The sequence below is a fragment of the Mobula hypostoma genome, chromosome 22 (genome assembly GCF_963921235.1).
Source record: "Mobula hypostoma chromosome 22, sMobHyp1.1, whole genome shotgun sequence".
NCBI lineage: Eukaryota > Metazoa > Chordata > Chondrichthyes > Myliobatiformes > Myliobatidae > Mobula > Mobula hypostoma.
In genome coordinates, this window is record NC_086118.1 from 56,378,740 (window position 1) to 56,406,253 (window position 27,514).

A 27,514-nucleotide genomic window follows, 5' to 3' on the forward strand; every position below is an offset into this window, starting at 1 on the left:
AGAGAGCAGTCCACACACCATGACTGACTTGACTCTATTCTCAGCTCTTGATCCCCACCTTGTCAATGTAAGCTTGTAACATTTTAACTCACCAAGGATCTGTCTCAAAGATGATCCTGCTCTCTCTGGCCTTTGACAGCTCTAAAGGCTCACGACTCTCTTAGATAAAGAAATTATGACCCATCTCTTTTCAATGGGCAACCTCTTTCTCGAGACCTCTGCCACAAAGGTGGTGCCCACCCGGTTAAAACCCCTCAGGATTTGTGTCTCTCTTAATGACCACCTGGAAATGCTTTTATTATCTTAATTTAAGATTTAATTGTTGTAATTTATTGTTAATTCAGAAACTTGCAGCGATAATATCTTTGATCAATATTTTTCAACTCTGGAATGCAACCAATTTTTACTCTGAAACTAATAGGAAACAAACTCTGCCATGGACAGTCCCAGACCCAGCTGTGAAAGGAGGATTGGGCACGAGGCTAGCAAACCCATTCCGTAAAAACCTATGCCAACAGAAACTCCCAAAGTCTCATCCCTGGGAAAGGAAGGATACACCAAGGTGAGCTCGTCGTCTGAACCCTTAGTGTCTACCAAGATGAGCTACACCTGGAGAAAATGTGAAAGACTGGCCCAGCACAGAGGACTCCGGCAAGTCACTGTCAGTCACTCCAGTAGGTGAGATAGGGTTCAAGTAAGTAATGGTAAACAGCTTTCTGATTTAAAAAAAACACTATGATTTTGTAAATTGAGGAACACTTGTATGTAATATCTTCTAAGATTACACAAGTTCTTGGTTTAATGCCCAATCTCAAGAATTCCCAACACCCTCTGCACTGTACTTCCGTACCTCTCGCTGCCTCAGTAAGGCAGCCAACATAATCAAAGACACTACAGTGACTTTCAACCTTAAGGCCAATTTATACTTCTGCGTCGAATCTACGCCATAGGTACGGCGTAGCCGCGTACCCTATGCCGTAGCCTGATGCGCACCTCCCCAAAAATATAACTACGCGTCGCGGCGACGCAGACCGCAACAACTGCGATTGGTCTGCTTGGTAGCATCACATTTTCGCTTATGCATTTCTGGTTGCTTCTTCTCGTCAAATCTACCTGCCAATCCTTGTCCATGTCTCTCAGTGGCTGGACAAGTGCAGAAAACTCACCCTCCTTCTGCCTCAATCCGTTCAATGGTCGTACACAGCATCCCCTCCGACGTCTTCTCTCTTCTGCGTTGCAGTAATTTCAATAAAAGTAGCTCTTGTTCAACATTTATTAGCTCCAACTCCAACATGATGCGCTCAGTTTCAGTCGCCATTGTTTGAAGTACACAAAGAAACTCAACACAGTGGCATAGAAACCCCACCGCCAACCAGTGTTTTGCGGTGACTTGCAGAGTGACGCAGACACACCAACGCACAAGTATAAATGCTCACAGCAGCGTAGAGCCTACGCAGAAGTATAAATCAGCCTTTAGTCTGTTTGCACTGGACTTTCTCTGTAACACTGCTATTGTTATGAAATGCTCTGTATGGACTCAAGACTCACGTTTATTATCACACATACATTGAAGCATACAGTAAAATTGGCCCTTTGCCCTTAACAACCAACACACCAGAGAGTGTCGCGGCAGCCTGCAAGTGTTGCTACACATTCAGGCTCCAACATAGCATGCCCAAATGTTCAGCAGAACTGCGCAAAACACGACAAGCAACAAAACAACAGCGAAACAAGCCCTGTTCCTCCCTCGCACCCACATACATACATCATCCTCCAACCCCAGGACTCAGCCTCCAACTGAAAGATGGTTTGCAAAACAAAGTTTTACCCTGTATCTCAGTACATATGACAATAATAAACCTATTTACTGCAAAGAAACATTATTTTAAATTATTTGCTCAAATCTCTCGGAAATATGGGAAGTTTTGAGTCTTTTCAAAACTAGTGGGAAATTTGAACAGTGACCACGTAGATACCACTATCACTGAGCCAAGACTGACACCAACATTGGATAATATTGCTGAGTCTCTGCTCCTGTTCGGAATTAGCCCAGTATGCTGGTCCGTTCTCCATCCAAGTTCAAAGTAAATCTATTATCAAAGTATGTGTGCACTCAGTGGCTGCTTTATTAGGTCACTCCTGTATCTAATGAAGTGGCCACTGAGTGTACGTTCATGGTCTTCTGCTGCTGTAGCCCATCCACTTCTTGTAATGTCTGGTTATTTGAGTTACTGTCACCTTCCAGTCTTCAAACCGTCTGGCCATTCTCCTCTGTCTCCCTGAATAACAAGGCATTTTCACCCACAGAAGTGCCCCTTACTGGATGTTTCTTGCTTTCCCACACCATTTTCTGTAAACTTTGGAGATTGTTGTGCATGAAAATCCCAGGAGATCAGCTGTTTCCGAAATACTCAAACCACCCTGTCTGGCACCAACAACCATTCCACAGCCAAAGTCACTTAGGTTACATTTCTTCCTATTCTGATGTTTGGTCTGACCAACAACTGAACCTCTTGACCGTGTCTGCATGTTTTTGTGCATTGAGTTGCTGCCACTTGATTGACTGATTAGATATTTGCATTAACGAGCAGGTGTATCTAGTAAAGTGGCCACTTATGTCACCCTTGAGATTCATTTTCCTTGTGGGCATTCACATGAAAATATAGAAATACAGTAGAATTTATGAAAACAATACAGAATCAAATATTGATAAACAACCAATGTGCAAAAGGTGAATTCATTTCTCCATCCTTATTGAAAACACTTTTTCTGCAGTGACGTACAACGTTGCAACCCTGACTGCAACTGAACTGCACAGTAATCAAACATCATGACAACAAATTAAAATTATTAAAAGCCATACTTACCCCAATCCAAGGTGCCTTTATGGGAGCTGTGCAATTCACTTCGGAGAAGTCGCCAAGTGAAAGGGAGGATTTCAGAATTCCTTCCGTTCTACCACCCAGATCCCGAAACTGGTTCAGAGTGACATGACTGGGCCATGGTAGGTCCCACAGTACTGATGCTGGATGATGAACACAAGCAGCTTAGAAAATTAGGGACACAATTTTATGCAATATCGAAGCATTCCAATGCAGGGTATGTCTGTTTACAACAGGCCAAGAGTATGTAAGATTATATTACATCATGTAATTAAATTAAAACCTCATTTGTTCAACCCTCCTTTCACGTCAACCAATTTACAACCACATTCATCTCTGACCATTTGTAACTACTGGCAAGTTTACAGTTGTGTAGAAATACTGAGGAAGGAAATCTCAATTGTTAGTAAATTATTATGGAATATCCTGCAGTATTGCTGATGGTAAATAAAAGAATGTTATCATGTATCTAGCCATTTTTAAAAGTTTCATTAATTTTAAAATTAAAGTATGCGTATGTAACCACATACTGCCTGGAGATTCATTTTCTTTCAGGCATTTACAGGAAAATAAAAAACACAATAGAGTCAGTGAAAAACTATACATACACAAAAACTGATTAGCTTTAAAAGGGAGACACAAGAGATTACAGATGCTAGTATCTGGAGCAACAACTTGCCAGAGACCGTCAATAGATTGTCGCTTGTTTTAAAGAGTTTGCTTTCTAAGAAAAAGCAACAGACACAAAATGCTGGAGGAATTCAGCAGGTCAGGCAGCATCTACGGAAATTAATAAGCAGTCGACATTTTGGGCTGAGACTCTTCAGGACTGATGAAGGGTCTTGGCCCAAAACATCGATTGTTTATTCCCCAGATGCTGGAAATCCAGAGGCCCACACAAATGCCAGCAGGTCAGGCAGCATCAGTGGTTTCAGGCCAAGACCCTTCACCAGGACGGTTCTATCAAACCCTTCACCAGGACTGTTCTATCAAACCTTTGCAAGGCGGAAGGTCCAGATGGAGTAGCTGGTAAGGCTCTGAAAACCTGTGCCAACCAACTGGTAGGAGTATTCAAGGACATTTTCAACCTCTCACTGCCACAGGCGGAAGTTCCCACTTGCTTCAAAAAGGCAACAATTATACCAGTGCCTAAGAAGAATAATGTGGGCTGCCTTAATGACATGGCACAGTAGCACTTATATCTAATTTGCTCTGAGAGTTTGGTCATGACTAGACTGAACTCCTGCCTCAGCAAGGACCTGGATCCATTGTAATTAGCCTGTTGCCACAATAGGTCAACAGCAGATACAATTTCAATGGCTCTTCACACGGCTTTAGATCACCTGGACAACACAAACACCTTTATCAGGATAACACACATCAAAGTTGCTGGTGAACGCAGCAGGCCAAGCAGCATCTATAGGAAGAGGTGCAGTCGACGTTTCAGGCCGAGACCCTTCGTCAGGACTAATTGAAGGAAGAGTGAGTAAGAGATTTGAAAGTTGGAGGGGGAGGGGGAGATTTGGTTGTAATGTTGATTCCTCTCATCTTTTTAGTGGCACATTCAGAATTTTGCACAATTTATTTCAGTTCCTTAACAAAATCAACCTGCATTTTCTCCAGGCAGCACTCCCAAACTTCAAAACCTGAATGTCTGAGGTTGGCACTGGGGAGTATTGTGTGCTGTTCTGGTCATTGCATTACAGGAAGGATATGGAGGCTTTAGGGAAGATTCAGAAGAGGCTTACCAGGATGCTGTTTGGCTTGGAGGGAATTAGCTATCAGAAGAGGTTGGAAAAATTTGGGTTGTTTTCTGTAGTTGCAATGGGGCTAGGGAAAGGGTGGAAAAGAACTGTTAGCTTTATAAAGTTATGAGGAGCACAGACGTAGTATGCAGCTAAAATCTAGAAATGTCAAAAAGTAGAGGGCATAGTTTTAAGACGATATGGGGAAAATTTGAAGATGTGTAGGGCAAGGTTTTCTTACAGAGTGGTGAGTGTGTGGAATGCATTGACAGAGGCGGTAGTACAAACACCTATGAGAGGCATTCAGATAGGCACATGAACACGTAAGGAATGGAGGAATATGGATCACGTACAGGCAGAAGGGATTAGTTTAATTCAACATCAAGCTTGGTACAGACATTGTGGGCTGAAGAACCTGACCCTGTGTTGTAATATTCTGTTCTCACCTTGACATTTTTGCTGGACATGAACAACAGTCTGGAAAGAAACACCAGCAGTAGAATAGATCTCCATTGCTGCTGCCGTCTTTGCTATGTGCTTTTTCAAGGTATCCGGCAAACCACTCATGAGAAACTGACGCTTAGCTCGGAACTGTTCCGTGTCCTGAGAATTTTCAGACCCATTACAGCTTTGGGGGAGAGAAAAAGAAGAGGCTTGTTGATATATTTAGATTTCATTTTCATGATAAACATCATTCTTTTCAGTAAAGAAAAACTGCAGAAAACACTGGAAATAAGCAGTAGATCAGGAAGCATCTGCAGTGAAACTTTTAACTGTATCTTTCTGTAGGTGCTGCTTTATTATTCTTTTAGAACATAGAACACTACAGCACAGTACAGGGCTGTTGTCCCATGATTTTATGCTGTCCATTTAACCTAATCTAAGATTAACCTAACCCTCTTTTCCTATCCTCTAGTTTTCTGTCATCCATGTGCCTATGTAAGAGTTTACTAACCATCCCTAATGTATCTGCCTCTACCATCATCCCTAGCAGTATGTTCCACTCACTCACCACTCCCTGTGAAAAAACCCATCTCTGACATCACCCCCCACCCCCACAATTTTCCTCCCTATATCTTAAAGTTATGCTCCTTTGTATCAGCCATTTCCACCCTGGGAAAAAGTCTCTGGCTGTCTATTCTCATCATTTTGTACACCTCTATCAAGCCACATCTCATCTTTTTTCATTCCAAAGAGAATAGCCCTAGCTCGCTCAACCTGTCCTCATAAAACATGTTCTCTAATCCAGACAACCTCCTGGTACATCTCCTCTGCACTCTCTCTAAAGCTTCCACATCCTTCCTATAATGAGGTGACTAGAACTGTACACACTATTCCCAGTAAAGTATAGTACAAAATATAACATTGTACTGCAATGGCATGGCTTGCAGATATAACCAGTATCCTGCAGGTAGAGTGAAGTACCGGTTAGCGTTAACAATTTACAGCACCAGTCAGGGTTCAATTTCCACTGCCGCCTGTATGGGTTAGGGTCAGTGAGTTGCGGACATTCTACATTGGCACTAGAAGCGTGGCAATACCTGTGGGCGGCCCAGCACAATCCTCGCTGATTTGATTTGACACAAACAACACATTTCCCTATATGATTCAATGTACATGTGACAAATAAAAGTCATCTTTCAAAATGCTGGAAACGCAATTTCTCCAGAATTATTTACACATAAATAAGGCTGCTCTGGAATGCATTACCTGAAAGAAGGTATAAAACAGGTTCAATAGCAACTTTTAGAGTATTGGAAAAATTAGTTTAAAAAGGAAATAAATTGTTCTGCTGAATAATTTTTTTCTAATGTATTAGTGTAGGAACAATGGAGTAAATGGCCACCTCCTACTGTCTAGGGGAAAGGGACACACAGAGCGAATAAATGCACTCACCTGTTCTCATCAATGGTGATAGGTTCCAGCGGGTGAGCTTTGACCACCTTTTTAGCTAAAAATATGGAAGCAACTTTGATGTCTTCTAAATCAAAACAAAAATCATAATCAAACCAGTTACCCAAACAATTAAAATCACATTTTTGAATATAACAAATGGGAAATGCTCACAATTGCAACACAGCTGTAAATGGGGAAAAATTAACAACATCCCCCAATCAATTTCCAATCATTTGACTCATGCTATGATGTCTGGCAGCCATTTTAGAGTAGCTGTAGCACAGGAGGAGGCCAGTTGACCCATTGCACCAAGGCTGGATGTACCATTGCTATTCTCTAGTCCCATCTCCCCAAGTCATTCTCTCTTGAAGGCCACAATGGAGTGCGTCTCCACCAGAGCTCCAACAGTATATCTCACCACAGTGGGGTAAAAGTTCTCCCTCGTGACACTAATTAACTCGCTTCCTGTATATTATATACTTCTAGTGTTGGGGTTCCCAACCTGGGGATCACAGAACCCTCAGTTAATGGTAGGAGTCCATGGCATAAGAAAGGTTGGGAACCCCTACTCTAGTCTATGATCCCTCCACCCACTATTCTCAGCTCCGACCTCTTCTGACTTTATACACTTCTATCAAATCTCTCCTTGGCCTTTCTTTAAATAAAAAAAGATCCAGATTCACTAATTCATCTTACAACTCATCCCTCAACCCAAGAATATTTCTTGTAAATACTTTCTGGACTCTCTCATTCTTTCACATCCCTAATTTTAAATTCAAATTGTAAAAAAAGATTAACGCCAAGGAGAATGGAACAAAAATTAGTGGGATGAAATAAAATGAGATCCACTTTAAGAATTCGAAGAGCAATTAATGGGAGAATATTTGATTTTTACCACTTCCATCGAAGTGATTACCAACACTCTGTCCACTCTTGTCAAACCCCACGTCAAAAACCTTGGTGTGATATTTGATTCCACTTTTAAGTTTGACAAGCAAGTTAATGCAGTAGTAAAAGCCAGTTTTTCCAGCTTCGTACTATTGCCAAAATCAAATCGTTTCTCTCTTTCAAAGATCTTGAGAAAGTCATCCACGCCCGTATATCCTCCCGCTTGGACTACTCCAACTCCCTGTATACTGGGATTAGTCAGTTGTCCCTGTCCCTCCTGCAACTGGTCCAGAATACCGCAGCCAGGCTCCTGACAGGTGCCTGGAAGAGGGACCATATTACTTCTATCCTGGCCTCTCTCCACTGGCTACCAATACGGTTTAGAATTGATTTTAAAGTTCTCCTGTTTGTTTATAAAGCCCTAACTGGGCTGGCCCCCTCCTATGTCGCAGACCTTCTAACCCCTTATGCTACTTCCAGGTCCCTCAGGTTGGCTGACTTGGGGCTCCTGACTGTCCCGCGATCTAAATTTACGATCAGGGGTGACCGCACCTTTGCTGTTGTAGCCCCTAGACTGTGGAACAGCATTCTCCTCCCTATCAGATCTGCCCCCTCCATTGACTCTTTTAAATCCAGGCTCAAAACTTACCTTTATTCACTAGCGTTTGAATCTTCCTCTTGTGACTGATTTTTAGCTTGTGCCTAGGCTCATGTGTTGTTTATTTTGTGCCTATAAGCTGTGTGCCTTGTTGTTTATATCAGTGTTTCTTGTATTTGTGATCTTAGCTACCTGTTACAGTTTGTACAGCACCTTGGTCAACATGGAACACACATAAAAGTTGCTGGTGAACATAGCAGGCCAGGCAGCATCTCTAGGAAGAGGTACAGTCGACGTTTTGGGCCGAGACCCTTTGTCAGGACTAACTGAAAGGGGAGCTAGAAAGAGATTTGAAAGTGGGAGGGGGAGATCCAAAGTGATAGGAGAAGACAGGAGGGGGAAGGATAAAGCCAAGAGCTGGACAGTTGATTGGCAACAGGGATATGAGAGGATCATGGGATAAATAAATAACGGATGGGGTATGAGGGGGAGGTGGGGCCTTAACGGAAGTTAGAGAAGTCAATGTTCATGCCATCAGGTTGGAGGCTACCCAGACGAAATATAAGGTGTTGTTCCTCCAACCTGAGTATGGCTTCATCTTGACAGTAGAGGAGGCCGTGGATAGACATATCAGAATGGGAATAGGATGTGGAATTAAAATGTGTGATTCCATGGTCCAAGTCACTTAGATCAGATTATTTCCCCATTCTGATGTTTGATCTGAACAACCACCGAATTTCTTGACCATGTCTAGCTACTTTTTGCATAGAGTTCCTGCCACATGATTGGCTGATTAGATACTTGCATTCACGAAGAGGTATAAAGTGTACCTAATAAAGTGGCCCTATATATGGTGCATGCAGTCCTCTAATAGAAACAATAATAGTCTTATAGTACTGCAGTGGTATTGGGTGTGTTCTAAATTGTTCTGTATTTCATTAAAATACATAAACTGCTACTCAAAAAAAAAAGGAATTAAAATATGTGGCCACTGGGAGATCCTGCTTTCTCTGGCGGACAGAGCGTAGGTGTTCAGCAAACCTGTCTCCCAGTCTGCATCGGGTCTCGCCAATATATAGAAGGCCGCATTTTAAATGTACTTTATAAATAAATTTGACTTGATTGACTTCTGTGCGAGTCAATCTACTTTTGCAAACTTTTACACTTCTTTTTTTTTAATGAGAGTTCACTTAGTTTCTCATTTTCCTTTCTTGTGGACAAACTTTGAATCTGTACTAGCCAGACTCCAATTACACTTCCGCCATGTTTCAATTCTATTCCTCTAGAACATCAGCTCCATTCACTCAGTCTGAATTGTAAGGATTTATGTTATGGTTTTATATAAATGTAACACTCACAGATACATAGAGTTGCACCCTCAGTAAATTACCACAAAGGATGTTCCACAAGGAAGAGAGTGCACAAAAAAGTAACACTGTACAGAGTAACCAATTACATGCACTAACCTGCTGTGTTCTTAGCTGCTGGTGCACCCAAATTCTTCCCTAACACATCACTCAAATTTTTCAGTTTCTTGGGCTTCTTTTCATTTTGAATTTTACACGATGAGTTGCTTTCTGTACTTGAACTCAAGTTAACTGCAAGGTTCTGAATAAAAAGAAATGACAAAAATATGGTGTCACTAAAATTACTGATACCCCTGAGAGTGATCAGTATATCTATATGAAAACTGCGCTCCGCTGAGCTGTATTCACCCAGGGTTATGCAAAATCTCTTTTCTTTTTGGTGATAATGGGCATTTGGGAATCTCAGCAATAAAATAAGCTAATTACTACAAATGTTTATTTTAAAATGAAATTTGTTGCAAGGATTTCAAAGATGAGCTTACTTACCACACGTACTTCGAAACATACAGCGAATTGCATTAACAACAAAAAAATACGAGGATTGTGCTGGGGCAGCCCTAAGTGTCACCATGCTTCCAGCGCCAACAGAGGATGCCCACAACTCACTGACACTAACTCGTATGTCTTTGGAATTTGGGAGGAAGCCTACACAACCACAGGGAAAACATACAAATTCTTTACAGACAGTGGTGGAAACTGAACTCTAATCTTACAGCTCACGCTGTAAAGTATTGCGCTAACCACTATGCTATTAGGAAATCCAACAACTAGCAGACGCCAACGACACTCGAGCCTTTTTCAACGCAACTAAAGCTATTTTTGGTCCATCCACTCATGGTCAAACCCCTCTCAAAAGCAAAGATGGTTCAACCATCCTGAAGAACAATGCTGACATCAATTCTATTTGGAGGGAGCACTTTGAAGATCTTCTAAATCAAACTGTCTCATTTGACAGGAATGTGATTAACAACATTCCAAAACAGCCCATTGACGACTCCCTAAGCAAAATACCAACACTTGAAGCAGTCAAGGAAGCCATCAAAACCTTGAAAAACAACAAGGCCACTGGACACGATGGAATACCGGCCGAGGTCTACAAAATTGGAGGTAACCTGCTTCATTACCAATTGAATCAACTTCTCATCAAGATCTGGATAAATGAAGACGTACCAGCAGGCTTTAGAGACTCAGCAATCGTTACTATCTACAAAAGGAAAGGTGATCAATCCAAATGCGAAAACTATCGTGGAATTTCCATTAGTAACAGCAGGAAAGACCCTCACCCGCATCAAGAACAACTGGCTCAAGCCTTTAGCCGAGAAGATCCTTCCAGAGACACAAGCCGGTTTTAGACCATCACATGGAGCAATCGACATGATCTTCACAATGTGACAACTACAAGAAAAATGTCGTGAACAACTTCAACCTTTGTACATGGAATTCATCGACCTCACCAAAGCCTTTGACTTGGTATCAAGGGAACTCCTATGGGATGTCCTATCCACCTATGGATGCCCTGAAAAGTACATTCGAATCCTGAGACTCCTCCACGATGGCATGCTTGCCACAGTCGTGGTCAGCAACAGTAACTGTGAGCCTTTTCAAGTTAGATCAGGAGTAAAACAGGGATGCATGATTGCCCCAACTTTGTTCATCATCTTCATTGTGGCAATCATCCACATAATCAAGGTTGACCTACCCCCAGGAATCAAAATTGTCTACAGAACAGATGGCAAACTTCTCAATCTTGCCTGTCTCAAGTCCAAAAACAAGACATCCACGGGTTCCCTCATCAAGTTCCAATACGCAGATGACAACAGTGTTGCAGCTCTTTCAGAAAACCACCTACAACAGATTCTGACTGCCTTCAGCCATGCATACACGAAACTTGGACTTACCATCAATTCCAAGACTCAGATTATCGACCAACCATCACCAACTGAGACAAATCAGATAGAACCATCATTTCAACTTGGCGAAACAACCCTGGAAAACGTGGACCACTTTCCGTATCTTGGAAGTCACCTCTCCTCCAATGTCGACCTTAATGACAAGATCCAACATCATCTTACAATGCACCGGAACAGATTTTGGACGTCTCCAAATAAGAGTCTTTCATGATCGTGACATCCGAACAGACATCAAAACGTTAGCATACAAAGCAGTGGTGATCCCAACACTCCTGTATGCATCAGAAACCTGGACAACATACCGACGACATCTGAAGGCACTTGAAAAGTTCCATCAATGCTGTCTTCGAAACATCTTAAATATCAGCTGGGAAGATAGAAGAACCAATGTCAGCGTGCCAAATGAAGCAAAAACAACAAGCATTCAAGCTTACGTCATCAAGAACCAACTAAGATGGAGTGGTCATGTTGTTCGGATGAAAGACGAACATCAGCTGAAACAAATCTTGAAACTCCCAGCTTAAAGAAGGCAAACGTAAAAGAGGTGGAGAACAGAAGAGATTCAAAGACGTCTTAAAAGCCAACATGAAGAAATGTAACATCGACATCAACAATTGGGAAACCAATGCCAATGCCAGGAACCTGACGAAGGGTCTCGGCCTGAAACGTCGACTGCACCTCTTCCTAGAGATGATGCCTGGCCTGCTGTGTTCACCAGCAACTTTTATGTGTGTTACTTAAGGAGTTGGCTCGCTTCCCAGAATTATTTCCAAAATTTCTTCCACTCTGTCCTACCGTCATCACTATTTACGTGGAAACCTATAGCTTAGGGCAGCACATCAGTGTAGCAGTTAGCGAATCACTTTACATTGGGGCTGGGGTTCAATTCCCACCTGTCTGTACAGAGTCTGTACATTCTCCCCATAACCACGTAGGATTCCTCTGGCTGCTCCAGCTTCCACCCACATTCCCAAAGACGTACGAAACAGAGTTAGTGCTAAGTCGGTGCCAGAAGCACAGTCACTCTTGTGGTTTAACCCCAGCACATCCTTGGACTGTTGGTCATAGTTATAAATGGCACATTTGACCGTATGTTCTGAAGCCAGTCAGAAGATTAAAGCAGGTCTTCAATCTTTTAAAACACATTTATCTCAGGTGATATTCCATGTGTCTGTCTGACTGGAATCAGTGTGACAGGAATCAAGATATTTAGGGGAAAAACAGTGTCCTTTTTCAATTTAAAATTTGAAGACTGAAGGCTGGCCCCTTAGAATACCTTCCAGTAACTTATTTAATTCTGATGTCAGATTCACCAGCCTATAATTTCCTGGACTATTCCTAGAGCCTTTCTTGAACAACGGAACAACATACTCTCCATTGGCGCCCCAAGCACGGCGACTCGAGGGCTGCCCCAGCACAATCCTTGTATTTTTTTATCGTTAATACAAACGACGCAATTCACTGTATGTTTTGATGTACACGTGGATTGGCTTCCAATTCTCCGGCTTATCTAAAGATTTTTAAAATAGCTCTCCCAGGGCCCCTGCAATTTCTCAATTAGCCTCACGAAAGGTACGAGGGAACACCTTGTTAGGCCCTGGAGATTTATACATCTTAAATTGCCTCAAGACCACAAGCATCTCTTTTTCTGTAATCTGTATATAGTCCATGACCTCACTGCTGTTTTGCCTCAGTTTTATAGACTCAATCTCCGTCCCCTTGGTAAATGCAGATGCAAAAATTCCATTTAAGATCTCCCCATTCTCTGTCAGCTCCATGTATAGACGACCATGGTGATCTTCATGAAGACCAATTTTGTCCCTTGCTACACTAGTACCTCAGTCCCATGAGACTTCCCATCAAATTTGGCTTGCTGTCGCGTCGACCGCCTCAGTGGTGTAATGGTTTCAGCATGATTCCTGCACTTGTTCTGTGCTTTGGTGTCTTCAACCAGTCTCTTTGCTTCGGCCAAGTTCTTGGATCTGCATGTCTGTTTGATAATGGAATATATTAACAATTAGAAAAATACAAATGAGAGAAGTTTCCACAATGAAACTGTATCCATTACTACCTCGGGAAACTTTAATGAAGTTGCTGTAATCTGTACCAGCCAATTGTGCACAGGGTGCCTCTCACAAGCAGTAATATTACACTGTCCACATAATCTGCCTTTTATTGAGAAAAGAATATTGGTAAAGGCAATGCGGATAACTTCCAACCTCAAGGTGTGTCCAGCTGAGAACACAGGCATGGTTTTCGTTTAATGTCGTATCCAAAAACAAAACTTCTCTCAGTGCAGAATTCAATGGTGCAGTAAACTATTATCTGAATAATATTTAAAAATTTCTGGTGGGCCTGAAACCACAATCATGTGGCAGGATAGCAGTTTGTGTAGCACGAGACAGGTTCAATTCTCACCACTGACTACAAGGAATTTGTATGTTCTCCCTGTGACCACCTGAGTTTCCTCCAGATACTCTGGTTTTCTCCTGCGTTCCAAAAACATACGTACAAGAGACTATGCAAAAATCTTAGGTACATATCTATATAGCTAGGGTGCTATAGCTAGACTTTTGCACAGTACTGTATTTGTCAACAGGGAGCAGACAGCGAGTTTGTAAATCTGGTGGGAGCAAAGGCTGTTGGGAAGGGTGTGGGACAAGTGGCAGAGAAGGAATGTTGGGGGCGGAGGGCATGGGTGCAGACACACCCAACCATGAGAAAGCAGGCGAGGTAATTTGATTCCAAACAATGGGTTTATTGATCATTAAAGAATGTCTCTCTGGTGCTTCCTGCTCCCTCCCCTCTTCCTTCCCCCTTTCCTAGCCCCCTTCCCACCCTCAGTCCACAATTGAGACCCGTATCAGAATCAGATTTTTCATTACTCACATGTTATGACATTAGTTTATTTCTGCTGTAGCAGTACAGTGTAAAGCATAAAATTACTACAGATACTATGCAGAAGTCCTATCTATATATATATATATATACACACCTTGCACAGTACTCTATCAGGTTAGGGTTAGTAAGTTGTAGACAAGCTACATTGGGTCTGGGAGCATGAAGCAGGTCTCGGACTGTGTTGATCATTGATGCAGTTCACTGTATGTTTGGATCTGCAGTACACTTGACAAGTGAAGCTAATCTCTCACACTCTGCTGACTAAGTAGAGTAAGTAATATACAGTGATACAAGAAATCAAATAAAATGGAAATCACAAGCACAAAACATGCAAACCTAGCAGACGGTCTGGTGGTGGCAGCTGCATACCAATCCTCTATCAGACTAACCCAATCAGTTACATATTATACTCTACTGCTAAAAAGCTGATTGTGCCCATCTAACCATGGACCCATAATAACTACTCTAACATTCTGAAAATAATAATCATAATTTTAAAAATCTAACTATATTTTGATGTATCATTTCATGCAGGCTGATTCAAAGTGAGTCTCAAAAGACAAGTGTCAAAGGTTGTAGCATGGTTCACATTTGTGCACATTGTTGTCTACATAGACCGTGATATTCAAACTATGTTTGTGCAAAAACTACAAACACCTGGTTGCTCTTGGGTGTAAAATCCAAATTCTCATCCACCTCTCTGGCTTCTTCAGCACTGTTTGACTGAGAGAGGCGCGTAAACTTCATTCTGAAAAACCAACACATATATTATTCAAAAACTCGTTCACCGTTATACTCACGCTTCATACCAGAGCTGCAATATTTGTGTAAGCCCACGCCTTCCATGAAATTGCACAGTATTTACTGCACAGAAACAGGCCATTCAGCTTAACTGGTCTATGCCAGTGAACACTCTCTTCAAGCATTCAAAGTTTATGGTCATCCAATCACACACATGTAAACAGCTAAACAAAACATAGTTCCTCTGGGACAAAGGTATAAAAGACAGTACGTACAGCACATAAAATATTAGCAGAATAATCTCAATAGATAATAAAAATATTCTGTAGATGTACAAATTAACAAAGTGCCTACACAACTGTCTGACACTGTCATAAATAATGCGTACCGGGCAGTAGCAGGATGTTCTGAAGATTTATGGTCAGTGGGAAGAAGCTGTAACCCAGCCTTCCAAAAAAACATAAAATCTTAAGACATAGGAACAGAATTAGGCCATTCAGCCCATCAAGTCTGCTCCACCATTCCATCATGGCTGATTTATCTCAACCCCATTCTCCTGCCTTCTCTCCATAATCAAGAACCTATCAACCCCTGCTTTAAATATTAGAATACTATAAAATTGTATTAGCTTGCAATAGTTATTAACAGGATAGTTTATACTGTGGTGTGCTTTTGAATCTTTTCACGGCATCTTGGCAAGGGTCTGAAATTTTAAAAAGTCAAAATAAAAATCAAATTATCAAAATCACTGCTTTTTGTATCAGCATCCGTCGGCCCAAATGGATAACAAAACACAAACACATGCAACCGATACTATTTAAAAACTGTTTGTACCAAGCACGGTGTAGTGTCTAACAGCCATAACTGACTCTAGTTGCTCCAATTAAGCAGCACAGTGTCCCAAATAAACAAAGGGAATCCAGGCGACTTTCTTGATCAAACAACAGGAATTCTGCAGATGCTGGAAATTCAAGCAACATACATCAAAGTTGCTGGTGAACGCAGCAGGCCAGGCAGCATCTATAGGAAGAGGTGCAGTCGACGTTTCAGGCCGAGACCCTTCGTCAGGACTAACTGAAGGAAGAGTGAGTAAGGGATTTGAAAGCTGGAGGGGGAGGGGGAGATGCAAAATGATAGGAGAAGACAGGAGGGGGAGGGATGGAGCCGAGAGCTGGACAGGTGATAGGCAGAAGGGGATACGAGAGGATCATGGGACAGGAGGTCCGGGAAGAAAGACGGGGGGGGGTGACCCAGAGGATGGGCAAGAGGTATATTCAGAGGGACAGAGGGAGAAAAAGGAGAGTGAGAGAAAGAATGTGTGCATTAAAAAGAGTAACAGATGGGGTACGAGGGGGAGGTGGGGCCTAGCGGAAGTTAGAGAAGTCAATGTTCATGCCATCAGGTTGGAGGCTACCCATACGGAATATAAGGTGTTGTTCCTCCAACCTGAGTGTGGCTTCATCTTTACTTTCTTGATCAGTTTTTGTTCCACAGCTTCCCTGATTAACCACTGTCCCAATTAACCTGAACCACTGTACACAGGAAAAGGTCGAAGCCATTTGGCCCCTTAAGTCTGTTCAGCCATTCGATAACACTACTACCAGTACTCCGCAAGTGATCGTTGCCTCAGCTTCCTCCCCAACTACAAAGCGAGAAAGGAAACTCAACTTCAAATTTATTAACTAACATACATTGCTTCAAGATGCAAGAGACTGCAACTACTGAAATTCAGTATAAATAAAGATCCCAGCCAGCAGGTTAAGCAGCACCTGTAGTGCCTGTATACAGACTTATTCAGTTTTATAAAAACCTACATTCATTACCATCAATGCCATGTCTGGAAAATAATAGTTAATAATAACAACTTTCAATCAAAAATACACTGCACCTATGATATCTTCCTCCTTGCAATCCTAATTCTTAGAAGAATGGGGTGGGGGGGAATGTCAATGACACCTATCAAACACTGAAAGGCAAAGATAGAGTGGATGTGGAGAGGATGTTTTCTATAGTAAGGGAGTCAAAGAACGGGGGCACAATCTCACAACACAAGGATGTCTTTCAGAACAGAGATGTGGAGGAATTTCTTTAGCCAGAGAGTAGGGAATCAGATGAGGTGATGTCACCGGGCATATTTAAAGTAGAGGTTGACAGCTTCTTGATGGCTGTGGAGATTAAATCATTGGGTATATTTAAAGCGACAGTTGATAAGTTCTTGATTAGTAAGGCCATCAAAGGTTACAGGGAGAAGGCAGGAGAGTGGGGGATGATAGAGATAATAAATCGGTCACAATGGATTGGCACAATGGGCTAAATAGCCTAATTCTGCTCCTATGTTGTTTTTTATTAACACTAATTCTATGCCTCCTTCAGCATTAAAGAAATTCTAATTTGCTATAACGTAGCCGCAGCTGTCAACAGGATTTACAATAAAATTATACAGCATAAAATCAGGCCCTTAGGTCCAACTCATTCATGCCAACCAAAGGAATCTCTTAATATCAAATTACTCCAAAGCAGTATAAAGTCTTTCAGGGAGACACTGTCAATACCATGACGACGCAAATATTTGGAAAGTTAGAAACTTAGATGGATCTTTGCACTGCAGGGAACTAAGGGCTCTGGGGAAAAGGTGGGTAGGTGGAGCTGAGTCCATAACCAGGTTAGCCATGATCTCATTGAATGGCAGAGCACGCATGATGGGTTGTTCCTAGTTCTTATGTAAAGCACTTTACCTGAAAGGACTTTGATCAGGGGTGGCAGGAAGCATTTCTGCTTTGTAGATGCTGCTTTCTTCTGAAGACCAGTGTGCACTCTTTGGTGTTGACTCATGGACTGGGGTACCCAGATTATCCACTGCAATAGGCTTACTTGGAGTCAGGCCATAGGCACAAGTATCTCTTTGCTGTCGAAGGCTTTGCCGTGTAATTCTGCAGGTTTCATTCGATCGGGTTGTTGCCGGATCAATATGCATCGATGGTTTTGGTTTTGCAGTGTACTCTTCAGATATTTTCACATTGGGATCAGCTTGCTCCCCTCCATTATCAACTACATTTTTACAGTCTGCTTTCCCATTGCTCTGGGGACATTTTCTGCTTTTTATTTTTCTCTTTTTCATGCTTCCAGAGTCTTTTACATTCACCCTACCATCTTTGCTGGCTTGGGTTGACGTTGCAAACTGTATAGGCTGGACAGATTCCTCACTTTCCTTCTCTTGGCTGGGCTTGTCACTACCTTCCTCTGCTGCCAGACTCGGTGCTGCTAACCCTTCCTTTGAGCCCCTTGGCTTCCGCACCGCCTTCTTGACCCCATTTTTCACCGGCTCTGCCGTGAGGGGTTGCCTGAAAGCACTCATAAACTGGTCCCTCTCGGCACGGCTGCATTTGGTCTTCAAAGGAGATTTCTCAGCTGCGTCCAACACCGACAACTCCAGCTCTTCCTCTGCTATCACAACATTGGATCTTCTGGGGGGAGCTGGGTCAGTACCCTCAGCAGAATGTGGACCAGCTTCTTGGATTTCAGGCACCTCATCTTCAGGGTCCATTTTCTTACGCAGAAAGATTGATGCTATCTTCTGCTGTTTTACTTTGGAAGTGCGAGGCAAGGCAGACACATCATTAGTGTGAACTTGGACGTGGACAGTCACGGTTTTGGGAGATACTTGCTGAGAGACTGTTAAATTTGTGCTTTCTCCAAGGCTGACACCCTGGACTGTTTCAGATTGGATCCCAGCTCCTTTCTCAGCCAAAGCCTTTGTACTCTCTTGGTTCTTCATAAATTCCTCATATGATACAGTAACAGTGTTATTGTTCAGGGAACTTGTCTCTTCAGCAGTTGGCTCTACATTTTCCTCACTGAGACATGTTCCCTCATCTTCAATGACCACAGTCTGGGAAGCCAAAGAACCTTCATCACAGCAATCTTCCTTAGTTTTACTCTCAACATCCGATTGTCCAGAAGAACTCACCTCTCTCCTTCTAACCCTTTTCTTTTGTGTTTTCTTCAATGGGTTGCTACATAAATCGTTGGCACTTTCTATTCCCTTTTTGATCTTAGTTGCTGTTTTCCTTCGTGCTGTGGTATCAAGATCAATGGAAATGTTATCCTTGTTGTCTTCAAACAGCTCCTCACTCTGTGCGCAAAGCTGAGCAATCAGTGCTGCTGTATCACTGCCAAGAACCCCAACCATAGACCTCACGCCATCCAGTTCTGCAGTACCCAAGTTACTGGTATCTTTTATTTCAACCACCTCATTGCAATCTGAGGCCGAGAGTCTGTTGTTTAAATTAACTCTTTTACTAGATCGTTGCCTCCTTGGAGTTAATTCCTTACTGTTGCTCACAGATAATCCTGCTGAATTCTTTCCTTCCCGTTCAACAGAGTGTGAAGCAACGTGTTGCCCACTTTGAGTTTTCTTGAAGTAATCGAGTATGTTGCTGGATTTGGGTGATGGAGAGGTTGTGTCAATCGATTTGGAAACTGGCGAAAAGTAGCTTGTGATTGTGTTTGTGGGGGAATCCTCAACATCTTTCCTCTGCTTCTTACATGGCTACAAAATAAATAAGAACACTAATAAATTCTAATATTTAACAGCACATTTCATCACCTTGATCAGCAACATTGTTAACAGAAAGTGACTGTCCAGTTGATAATTAGAACAGCACGATACAAAACGTAAAACTTTTGCTCTGACAGGGAAATCCCACATTCCAGTTACTTCTTATTTGTTAACCTGCTCAATTGTTTATATTAGTAAAGCAATAAATCCAAACGTAAACATATTCACATAAAGTTCCCTTACCCTCACAAATGGTAATTTACTTCCACAGCAGTGCTGTGGATTCTGAAGTGGACGAGGCTAACAAGAGACTCCAGCACGGATGGGTGCAAGAGGTGTTTGACGGGATGGGTAAGGAGAAAGTTTGGTAGTGTGCTCCTTCTATCATTTATGTTGGATCTCTTTGTACCCCTAAGAAATGGACTCAAACTCCTCAGTGTCACTCCAAATACTAATATTCCAATTTGAACATCTTTGGACATCAGTGAATACATTAAGTAATTTTCTAAGGCAGTTTTGGGGACTGTCAAATTGTTTCTTCCGTTTACCGTCACGAAGGAGCATGGAACAATGTGTCTGTTTTGGGAACCTGGTGTTAAGCATTCAAATGATGTGGCCCGCCCATCTAATGTCCATGCTCTTTCCAGTCCAATATGACAAGCACAGAGTGCTGACAGTGGAGCACTTATCCTGTCGATGGATAAGGAAGAGATCTTGGACAGGCATCATTGATGACATTTCATCCATACTGAAGTACCCATTGCAGGTAGTTCTATCGAATAATAAACAGGCAATATTTATAATACTACGTTCAAAAATATAAAATACACTATAACCTAGAACACTTAAGGATTTCTTTATAAAGTTCAACAAAACAATAGATTCTCACAAGATCATATTCCTCCACTGTATCAGCCATAGCAAGAATCCCAACCATATCAGCAATCTTCTCCCCCTTGTCACCTTAGAGACCTGCAGAGTAAAAGCCAAGAGCATATGACAAGTATAACGCGATTATCCATTTAGGATCACGAGAATCAGTGAGAAATACAGATATTAAACAGTATCATGCTGGGTGTTAAGTTACCAATTGCTGCGACTTCAATGGACGACAAAGAATCGAGACCTCTTTGTGAGCAAAAAGGGGGGCGCGAACGAATACTGACAGATTAGAACTGGAATGGAAAGCCACACACTCACCTTTAAGAGCCTTGGGGAGGAAGGGCGTAGACCCACATCGCGTTGCCCCCTTTCTGCCCCCTCACATTTACGGCGACAGCTGGGCCCACCGAGGAGAAGCCTCCTCTGTTGGCCGTTGGAATAAAAAGGAAAAGCCGTCAGTTGAATTCAAGACGCATTTTTCATGGACGACATGTTTTAAGACGAGGTTTCGGCCACGACAGCTCCTTTCCCCCCTCCCCCGGTTCCACCCCCACGACACGGGGGTAAAACTTCTTTGAAACAGGCGCCGAAAGCGTTTCGGGCGAGCGAGAAATGGCGCCAATCTACCTTGCCCTTTCACCCGCCGCCAAACCGACCAATCACTTCACGGTCCCGCGGACGCCTGCCAATTACGAACCAGTACCCGCCTCTATCACCGCCCCTTAGTGCCGGCCTGCTCCGCCCTGAGGCCGGGATAAAACCACTGATTGGCCTTTGCTGGTTGTCAATCAGGGATACCCCGGGTTTGATTGACGGGCATGGAGGTGGCGGGGCCTTGGCTCATCCTGTCGGGCACTCTACCCGGGCGTGGGGTTTCTTTTCCGCTTTGCTCTTAGCATGAACTAATTTTGAAGCGGTAAGTCTCTCAAAGTGCTATGCTTTTTAAAAATTGTCCATGGAGGAAATGTTAAAAAGTGTCTCTTTAATTTTTGGTGTCGGAAGTCGCTGCCTAGATTGACTGATGCAGGGACAACTCTGAGGTAACTTCACGGGAAAACTTCCCATCCGCAGCGTTGATTTTTCCCCTGTTGCGCGTTGTCCTTCACTGATATCTCCGTTCGAACTTTCTTCCCTGAAGGTTGCGCTATAATTGAGCGAAAGATTTGTATTTCAAATGTGACTTTCCCCACACCGAGATGAGTACTTCGCATTCTGCGAAGCCCCCCTACGGTTTTAACGTAAGATGTGGCTGTTATGTGCGTGCCAGCTTCTGTGGTTGTACATAGAAAAGTCTACAGAGTTAATTCACTGCCGGTTTGCTGTATCCCACTGTAGTTACCCATCCAGACTGTTCTGACACCACTTCCTATGCTCGTTTCGACCTCCTTGTGGCATCGTGTTGGAGTTGTGAAAACATTTGGTTAGACCGCACTTAAAAGTACTGTGTCGCCACACTACAGGCAGGACGTAGAAGAACAGAGTGCTGAGGAGACTGACCAGAATGTGTTCTGGCATGAAGGACTGTAACATCGAATTGTCAATATTCCCACTGGAACATAGAGGAGGAGCTAGCTAGATGTTTATAAAATTATGAGAGGCATGGATAGGGTGGATTATCAGAATCTCTTTTCCAGAGTAGGAGTATCCAGGGTTGCAAGTCAGGTTTAAGATGAGAAGGGAAGATTTTAAAGAGGATCCGAGGGGTTAGTTTTCACCAGAAGGTGGTAAGTAGCTGGAATAAGCTGTCAGAGTAGGTTATGGAGGCAGTTTACAATGTTTATAAGATGTTTAGATATGTATTTGGATAAGAGAAACAGAGGACTTTGCCTCTAAAATGGGCAGACGGAGTTAGGATAGATAGAGATCATCATGGCTGCTAGCACAATTCTTATGGTTTGACACCCTTGATGTTTCCCTGTGCTGCACACCACCCTCAAAGGGCAGCACGGTGGTCAGCGTAAAGCCTTGAAGTGCCAGTGACCCAACTTCAATCCTCATTGTTGTCTTTTGAGGAGTTTGTGCGTTTTTCCTTCCCTGTGATGGCGTGGATTTCCTACGAGTGCTCTGGTGTCCTCTGATATTTTAGGGTTAGGGCTAGTAAGTTGTAGGTATGCTATGTTGGTGCTGGAAACAAAGCAACATTTGGTCACTAACGTCAGAATGAATTGAATTAACTTTATTTCTTCAATCCTTCACATAGGTGAGGAGTAAAGATCTTTTTTACGTCTCCTTCTGAATATGCAAGTTATAGTCATTTGCAATAAATAGTATGTACAGTAAGATATATAACAGAACCATCATTATAGCTTAGAAATACAATTGTGTCAGCATGAGTTAATCAGTCTGATGGCCTGGTGGAAGAAGCTGTTGGTCCTGGTCTTAATGCCAGCGATGCATTTCACTGTGTGTTTTGATGTAAGTATGACAAAGATAACCTAATCTTCATTATGGCTGGGTCTTAATCCTGAAACTCCCCACACAAAATCACAATGGGAGCACTTTGAAGATGGCCCCTTGGGATTGAGGATGACCGGCTTCCACTCTGGTTTTGAGGTGTTGCGAAAACTGCAGATTTGGCTGCAATAGGGCAGGAGGTCTCTGGTGGGACTGGTAGATGAGATATTGTGTTCCCACTCCTATTTACACAGGGCTTCTGTATACTCCCAAGGTTCTCAATGCCATTTGTAAAAGCCCTCCCACTCTGGTCAGTTGTTGGGGCTCCTTGCAAAATCGCCAACAACTGACCAGTGTGGGAGGACCAAAATGATTTAAGAAAATGGCTTAGGCTAAATTCAGTTCTTGACAGTGATGTTCACATCCTCAAGAAAAAACACAACGTGTGAAATTGCAGAGGAAGATTCCTGAATAGCTTTTATGAATAGAGGAATAGAATGGAGCAGCTGGATTATCCTCTGGAGTAAATAACATTTGGGAAGAGACTTGATTATAATGTGCAAGTAATGACTGTTTTTGATAAGGTGAATCGGGGGGAAAAATTAGTGGACGGTTCATGCAACAAGGGAAACATTTTAAAATTCTGGGCAGAGATACAAAAATGATGTGTGGAAAAACATCTTAAAAGTCAATTGGTTAGGATTTGGAGTTGGCGAGTGTGTTGCAAACAGAATTAATCTGTGCCTTAATAAAGGCATTGAAAGGAGTTTTAAGAGTGAACAATTAGAGCTTTGGAGAAAGTGGGTGAATTGAACTAAATAGATTGCTCTATAATGAGCCAGGATACACCCAACGAGCCAAACGTTCTTCAGTGCTGTGGTAATTCTATGATAAGTAGATTTAGTGATGTGATTGAGGGATAGATATGTAGATATTTGTGCAGGAGTATGCAGGCTACTCTCCCTTCCACTATTCTTTTCTGGAATAGTGCCATGGAAACTGTGGTGCCTGTAATCCCATCCAAAGACTGAGTAGTACATGGGAGTGTCAGTTTAGGTTTTGCTTGAAGCTTGAAACCAAAACCTTCTGACTCAAAGATGAGATGGTGCTAACTGAGTCACAGCTTGCAATGAAGAACATGGGATTGTTAGTAGGAGGTAAAGCAAAGTCTTGTGAAGTGAGTTTAAAAAATGTATTTTTGTCACAGGAAGCATGTGATTAGATTTCTGTATTAGAGTGGAAATTTGCTTTTATTAAGACAAGATCAAAAACTCTAGATGCTAAAAACAGCAAATGCTGAAAATACTGAGAAGGAGACACACAATGCATAAGGAACTCAGTCCAACCGCATCTATGGAGGGAAATGGGCAACATTTTGGATGGCAGGTCCAGACAAAAGATCTCTATGAAATATTGATCTTCCATTTCATAGATGCTGCCTGACCTGCTGAGTTCCTTTGTATCTTGTACATTGCTCCAGATTCCAACATTTCTTGTCTCCAAACAGTGTTAACATATCAGTTTAAATATGCTTAATCAGATTTCTATTTCTAGTGGCATGGATTCAGTCTAACTTGCTGAGTGTCTCCAGCTTTTACTTACTTTATGCTTCCTTCTGGTATTTCCTGTCTGGTTGGTAGAAATAAGAGTTTTCTGAATCGATGATGTATTAATACTTGGCAATAGAGGTTGATTTGCATATTAGAAAATCTGATTGGCCTTCATCAATCGTGGGATTGAGTTTAAGAGCCGAGAGGTAATGTTGCAGTTATATAGGACCCTGGTCAGACCCCACTTGGAGTACTGTGCTCAGTTCTGGTTGCCTCATTACAGGAAGGATGTGGAAACCATAGAAAGGGTGCACAGGAGATTTACGAGGATGTTGCCTGGATTGGGGAGCATGCCTATGGGAATAGGTTGAGTGAACTCGGCCTTTTCTACTTGGAGCAACAGAAGATGAAGGTGATCTGATAGAGGTGTATAAAATAATGATTGTGTGGATAGTCAGAGGCTTTTCCCCCGGCTGAAATGGCTAGCACGAGAGGGCATAGTTTTAAGGTGCTTGGAAGTAGGTACAGAGGAGATGTCAGGGGTAAGTTTTTTTTACACAGAGGGTGGTCAGTGCATGGAATGGGCTGCCGGCGGCGGTGGTGGAGGCGGATACCATAGGGTCTTTTAAGAGACTCTTAGGTGGCTACGTGGAGCTTAGAAAAATAGATGGCTATGGGTAAAGCCCAGGTAGTTCTAAGGTAGGGACATGTTCGGCACAGCTTTGTGGGCCGAAGGGCCTGTATTGTGCTGTATGTTTTCTATGTTTCTAATTAAGATGGAGTATATGGTTAGGGGTCCTAATAGTCTGTGAAATATCTACTTGTGCTGTGAGAGCAATGTGCATCCATTCGTTGTTGTGTTATTTTTTTAGTTGAACTAAGTGAGTATGCCAGTAAAATGCAGCACTGGTCAGGTCAGAAGTCCTGTTATACAGAGCTTGTTTTAATAAATCCACGTGTTCCTTCAGGTCACTGCCACAGTGTGAAGGCATCAAGTTTTTTGCTTGAAGGCCCCCACAACTAGCTCAGCAACCTTGTCAGAAAGTACACTGAGATAACGGATGAGTCATGATTTTATTGAATGGTGGAGCAGCCATAAGACACTGAATAGCCTCCTTCTGTTTCCTGTGTGGAGAACAGGAAATAGATGGAGGCAACACACACAAAACGCTGGTAGAACGCAGCAGGCCAGGCAGCATCTATAGGAAGCAGTACAGTCGACGTGTCCTGACGAAGGGTCTCGGCCTGAAGTGTCGACTGTACCTCTTCCTATAGATGCTGCCTGGCCTGCTGCGTTCCACCAGCGTTTTTTGAGTGTGTTACTTGAATTTCCAGCATCTGCAGATTTCCTTGTATATGCGTATGTCTACTTGGGAGTGCCGTGGTTGGTTGCTGGCATGCAGTCAGTTACTACTTTATCACAGAATTGCATACTAGAATTTTTGCAGTGTGAAGGAAAGCCACTCATCCCTTTGAGCATGTGCCAGCTCTTTTCAGGGGAGTATTTTAAGCCACGCTCCCTTGTTTTTTCCCTAGAACTCCAAGAACTTTTCCAATTACCTACTAATGGCACTGAATATCACACACAAAATGCTGGAGAGACTCAGCCGGCTAGGCAGCATCTATAGAAAAGAGTATAGTTGACGTTTCAGGCCAAGACCCTTCATCAGGATTGGGGGGGGGGGGGAAGATGAGGAGTCAGAGTTAGAAGTGGGGAGAGGGAAAGAAGAAACACAAGGTAAAAGGTGGAACTGGGAGTGGAGGAGAGGGGTGAAAGAGTTATAGGGCTGGAGAAGGGGGAAATCTGAAGACAGAAAGCCATTGTCAAAAGAAAAGGGAGGAGCAGGTGATGGGCAGGTAAGGAGATGAGGTGAGAGAGGGAATGTGGAATGGTGAGGGGGGTGGTTGTGGCATTACTGGAAGTTCGAGAAATCAAATGTTCATGCCATCAGGTTAGAGGCTACAAGATGGAATACAAGGTGTTCCCCCTCCAGCCTGAGTCCGACCTCCTCTACTGTCATGATGAGGCCACACTCAGGTTGTAGGAGCAACACCTTGTATTTCATCTGGTTAGCTTCCAACCTTGATGACATGACCATCGATTTCTTGAACTTCACCTCCCCTGTCACCACTCCCGATCCCCGTTTTCCCCCTCTCATCTCACCTCCTTACCTGCCCACCACCTCTCTTTGGTGCTCCTCCTCCTTTTCTTTCGTACCGTGGCCTTCTGTCCTCTCCTATCAAACACCCTTCAGCTCCGTATCTCTTTCACCAATCAACTTCTCAGCTCGGTAGGAAACTGTGTTGCATGGTGTGAGCAGAATTATCTGCAGCTTAATGTGAAAAAGACTAAGGAGCTGGTGGTAGACCTGAGGAGAGCTAAGGTACCAGTCACCCCTGTTTCCATCCAGGGGGTCAGTGTGGACATGGTGGAGGATTACAGATACCTGGGGATACGAATTGACAATAAACTGGACTGGTCAAAGAACACTGAGGCTGTCTACAAGAAGGGTCAGAGCTGTCTCTATTTCCTGAGGAGACTGAGGCCCTTTAACATGCTGAGGATGTTCTGCGAGTCTTGTGGTGGCCAGTGTGATCATGTTTGCTGTTGTGTGCTGGGGCAGCAGACTGAGGGTAGCAGACACCAACAGAATCAACAAACTCATTCGTAAGGCCAGTGATGTTGTGGGGATGGAACTGGACTCTCTCACGGTGGTGTCTGAAAAGAGGATGCTGTCCAAGTTGCATGCCATCTTGGACAATGTCTCCCATCCACTACATAATGTACTGGTTGGGCACAGGAGTACATTCAGCCAGAGACTCATTCCTCCGAAATGCAGCACAGAGTGTCATAGGAAGTCATTCCTGCCTGTGACCATCAAACTTTACAACTCCTCCCTTGGAGGGTCAGACACCCTGAGCCAATAGGCTGATCCTGGACTTATTTCTTGGCATAATTTACGTATTACTATTTAACTATTTATGGTTTTATTACTATATAATTATTTATGGAGCAACTGTAATGAAAACCAATTTCCCCCGGGATCAATGAAGTATGACTATGACTTACTCCCCCTACCCCCCAGTTTCACCTATGACCTTGTGTTTCTTCCTCCCTTCCCCCCACCCCCCCCACCCCACCTTCCAACTCTGACTCCTCGTCTTATTTTCTCCAGTCAGGACTGGAGGAAATAGACAAAGT

The 27,514-nt window shown here is 42.9% G+C and overlaps 2 protein-coding genes across 4 annotated transcripts in view; one reads left to right on the forward strand and one right to left on the reverse strand.

The window, feature by feature from the left end:
• The window catches only part of atad5a (ATPase family AAA domain containing 5a), a 67,427-nt gene extending 46,448 nt beyond the window's left edge, over positions 1-20,979 (reverse strand). For 2 of the 3 annotated variants that reach the window (XM_063030664.1, XM_063030662.1), the window contains exons 1-9: positions 20,687-20,979; positions 20,376-20,458; positions 17,664-19,477; positions 14,845-14,935; positions 13,124-13,276; positions 9,476-9,617; positions 6,524-6,608; positions 5,074-5,255; positions 2,868-3,025 (exon numbers count right to left, since the gene is read on the reverse strand). In XM_063030664.1, the coding sequence (XP_062886734.1) occupies positions 2,868-3,025; positions 5,074-5,255; positions 6,524-6,608; positions 9,476-9,617; positions 13,124-13,276; positions 14,845-14,935; positions 17,664-19,477; positions 20,376-20,423 (2,673 nt within the window). In that variant the 5' untranslated portion in view covers positions 20,424-20,458; positions 20,687-20,979. The remainder of the gene's footprint in view (positions 1-2,867; positions 3,026-5,073; positions 5,256-6,523; positions 6,609-9,475; positions 9,618-13,123; positions 13,277-14,844; positions 14,936-17,663; positions 19,478-20,375; positions 20,459-20,686) is intronic. The other variant, XM_063030665.1, reaches the window with a different exon arrangement.
• Positions 20,980-21,171: 192 nt separating this feature from the next.
• The window catches only part of crlf3 (cytokine receptor-like factor 3), a 69,525-nt gene continuing 63,182 nt past the window's right edge, over positions 21,172-27,514 (forward strand). The window contains exon 1 of the mRNA XM_063030666.1: positions 21,172-21,284. The gene's annotated coding sequence lies outside the window, so the exon portion shown is untranslated. The remainder of the gene's footprint in view (positions 21,285-27,514) is intronic.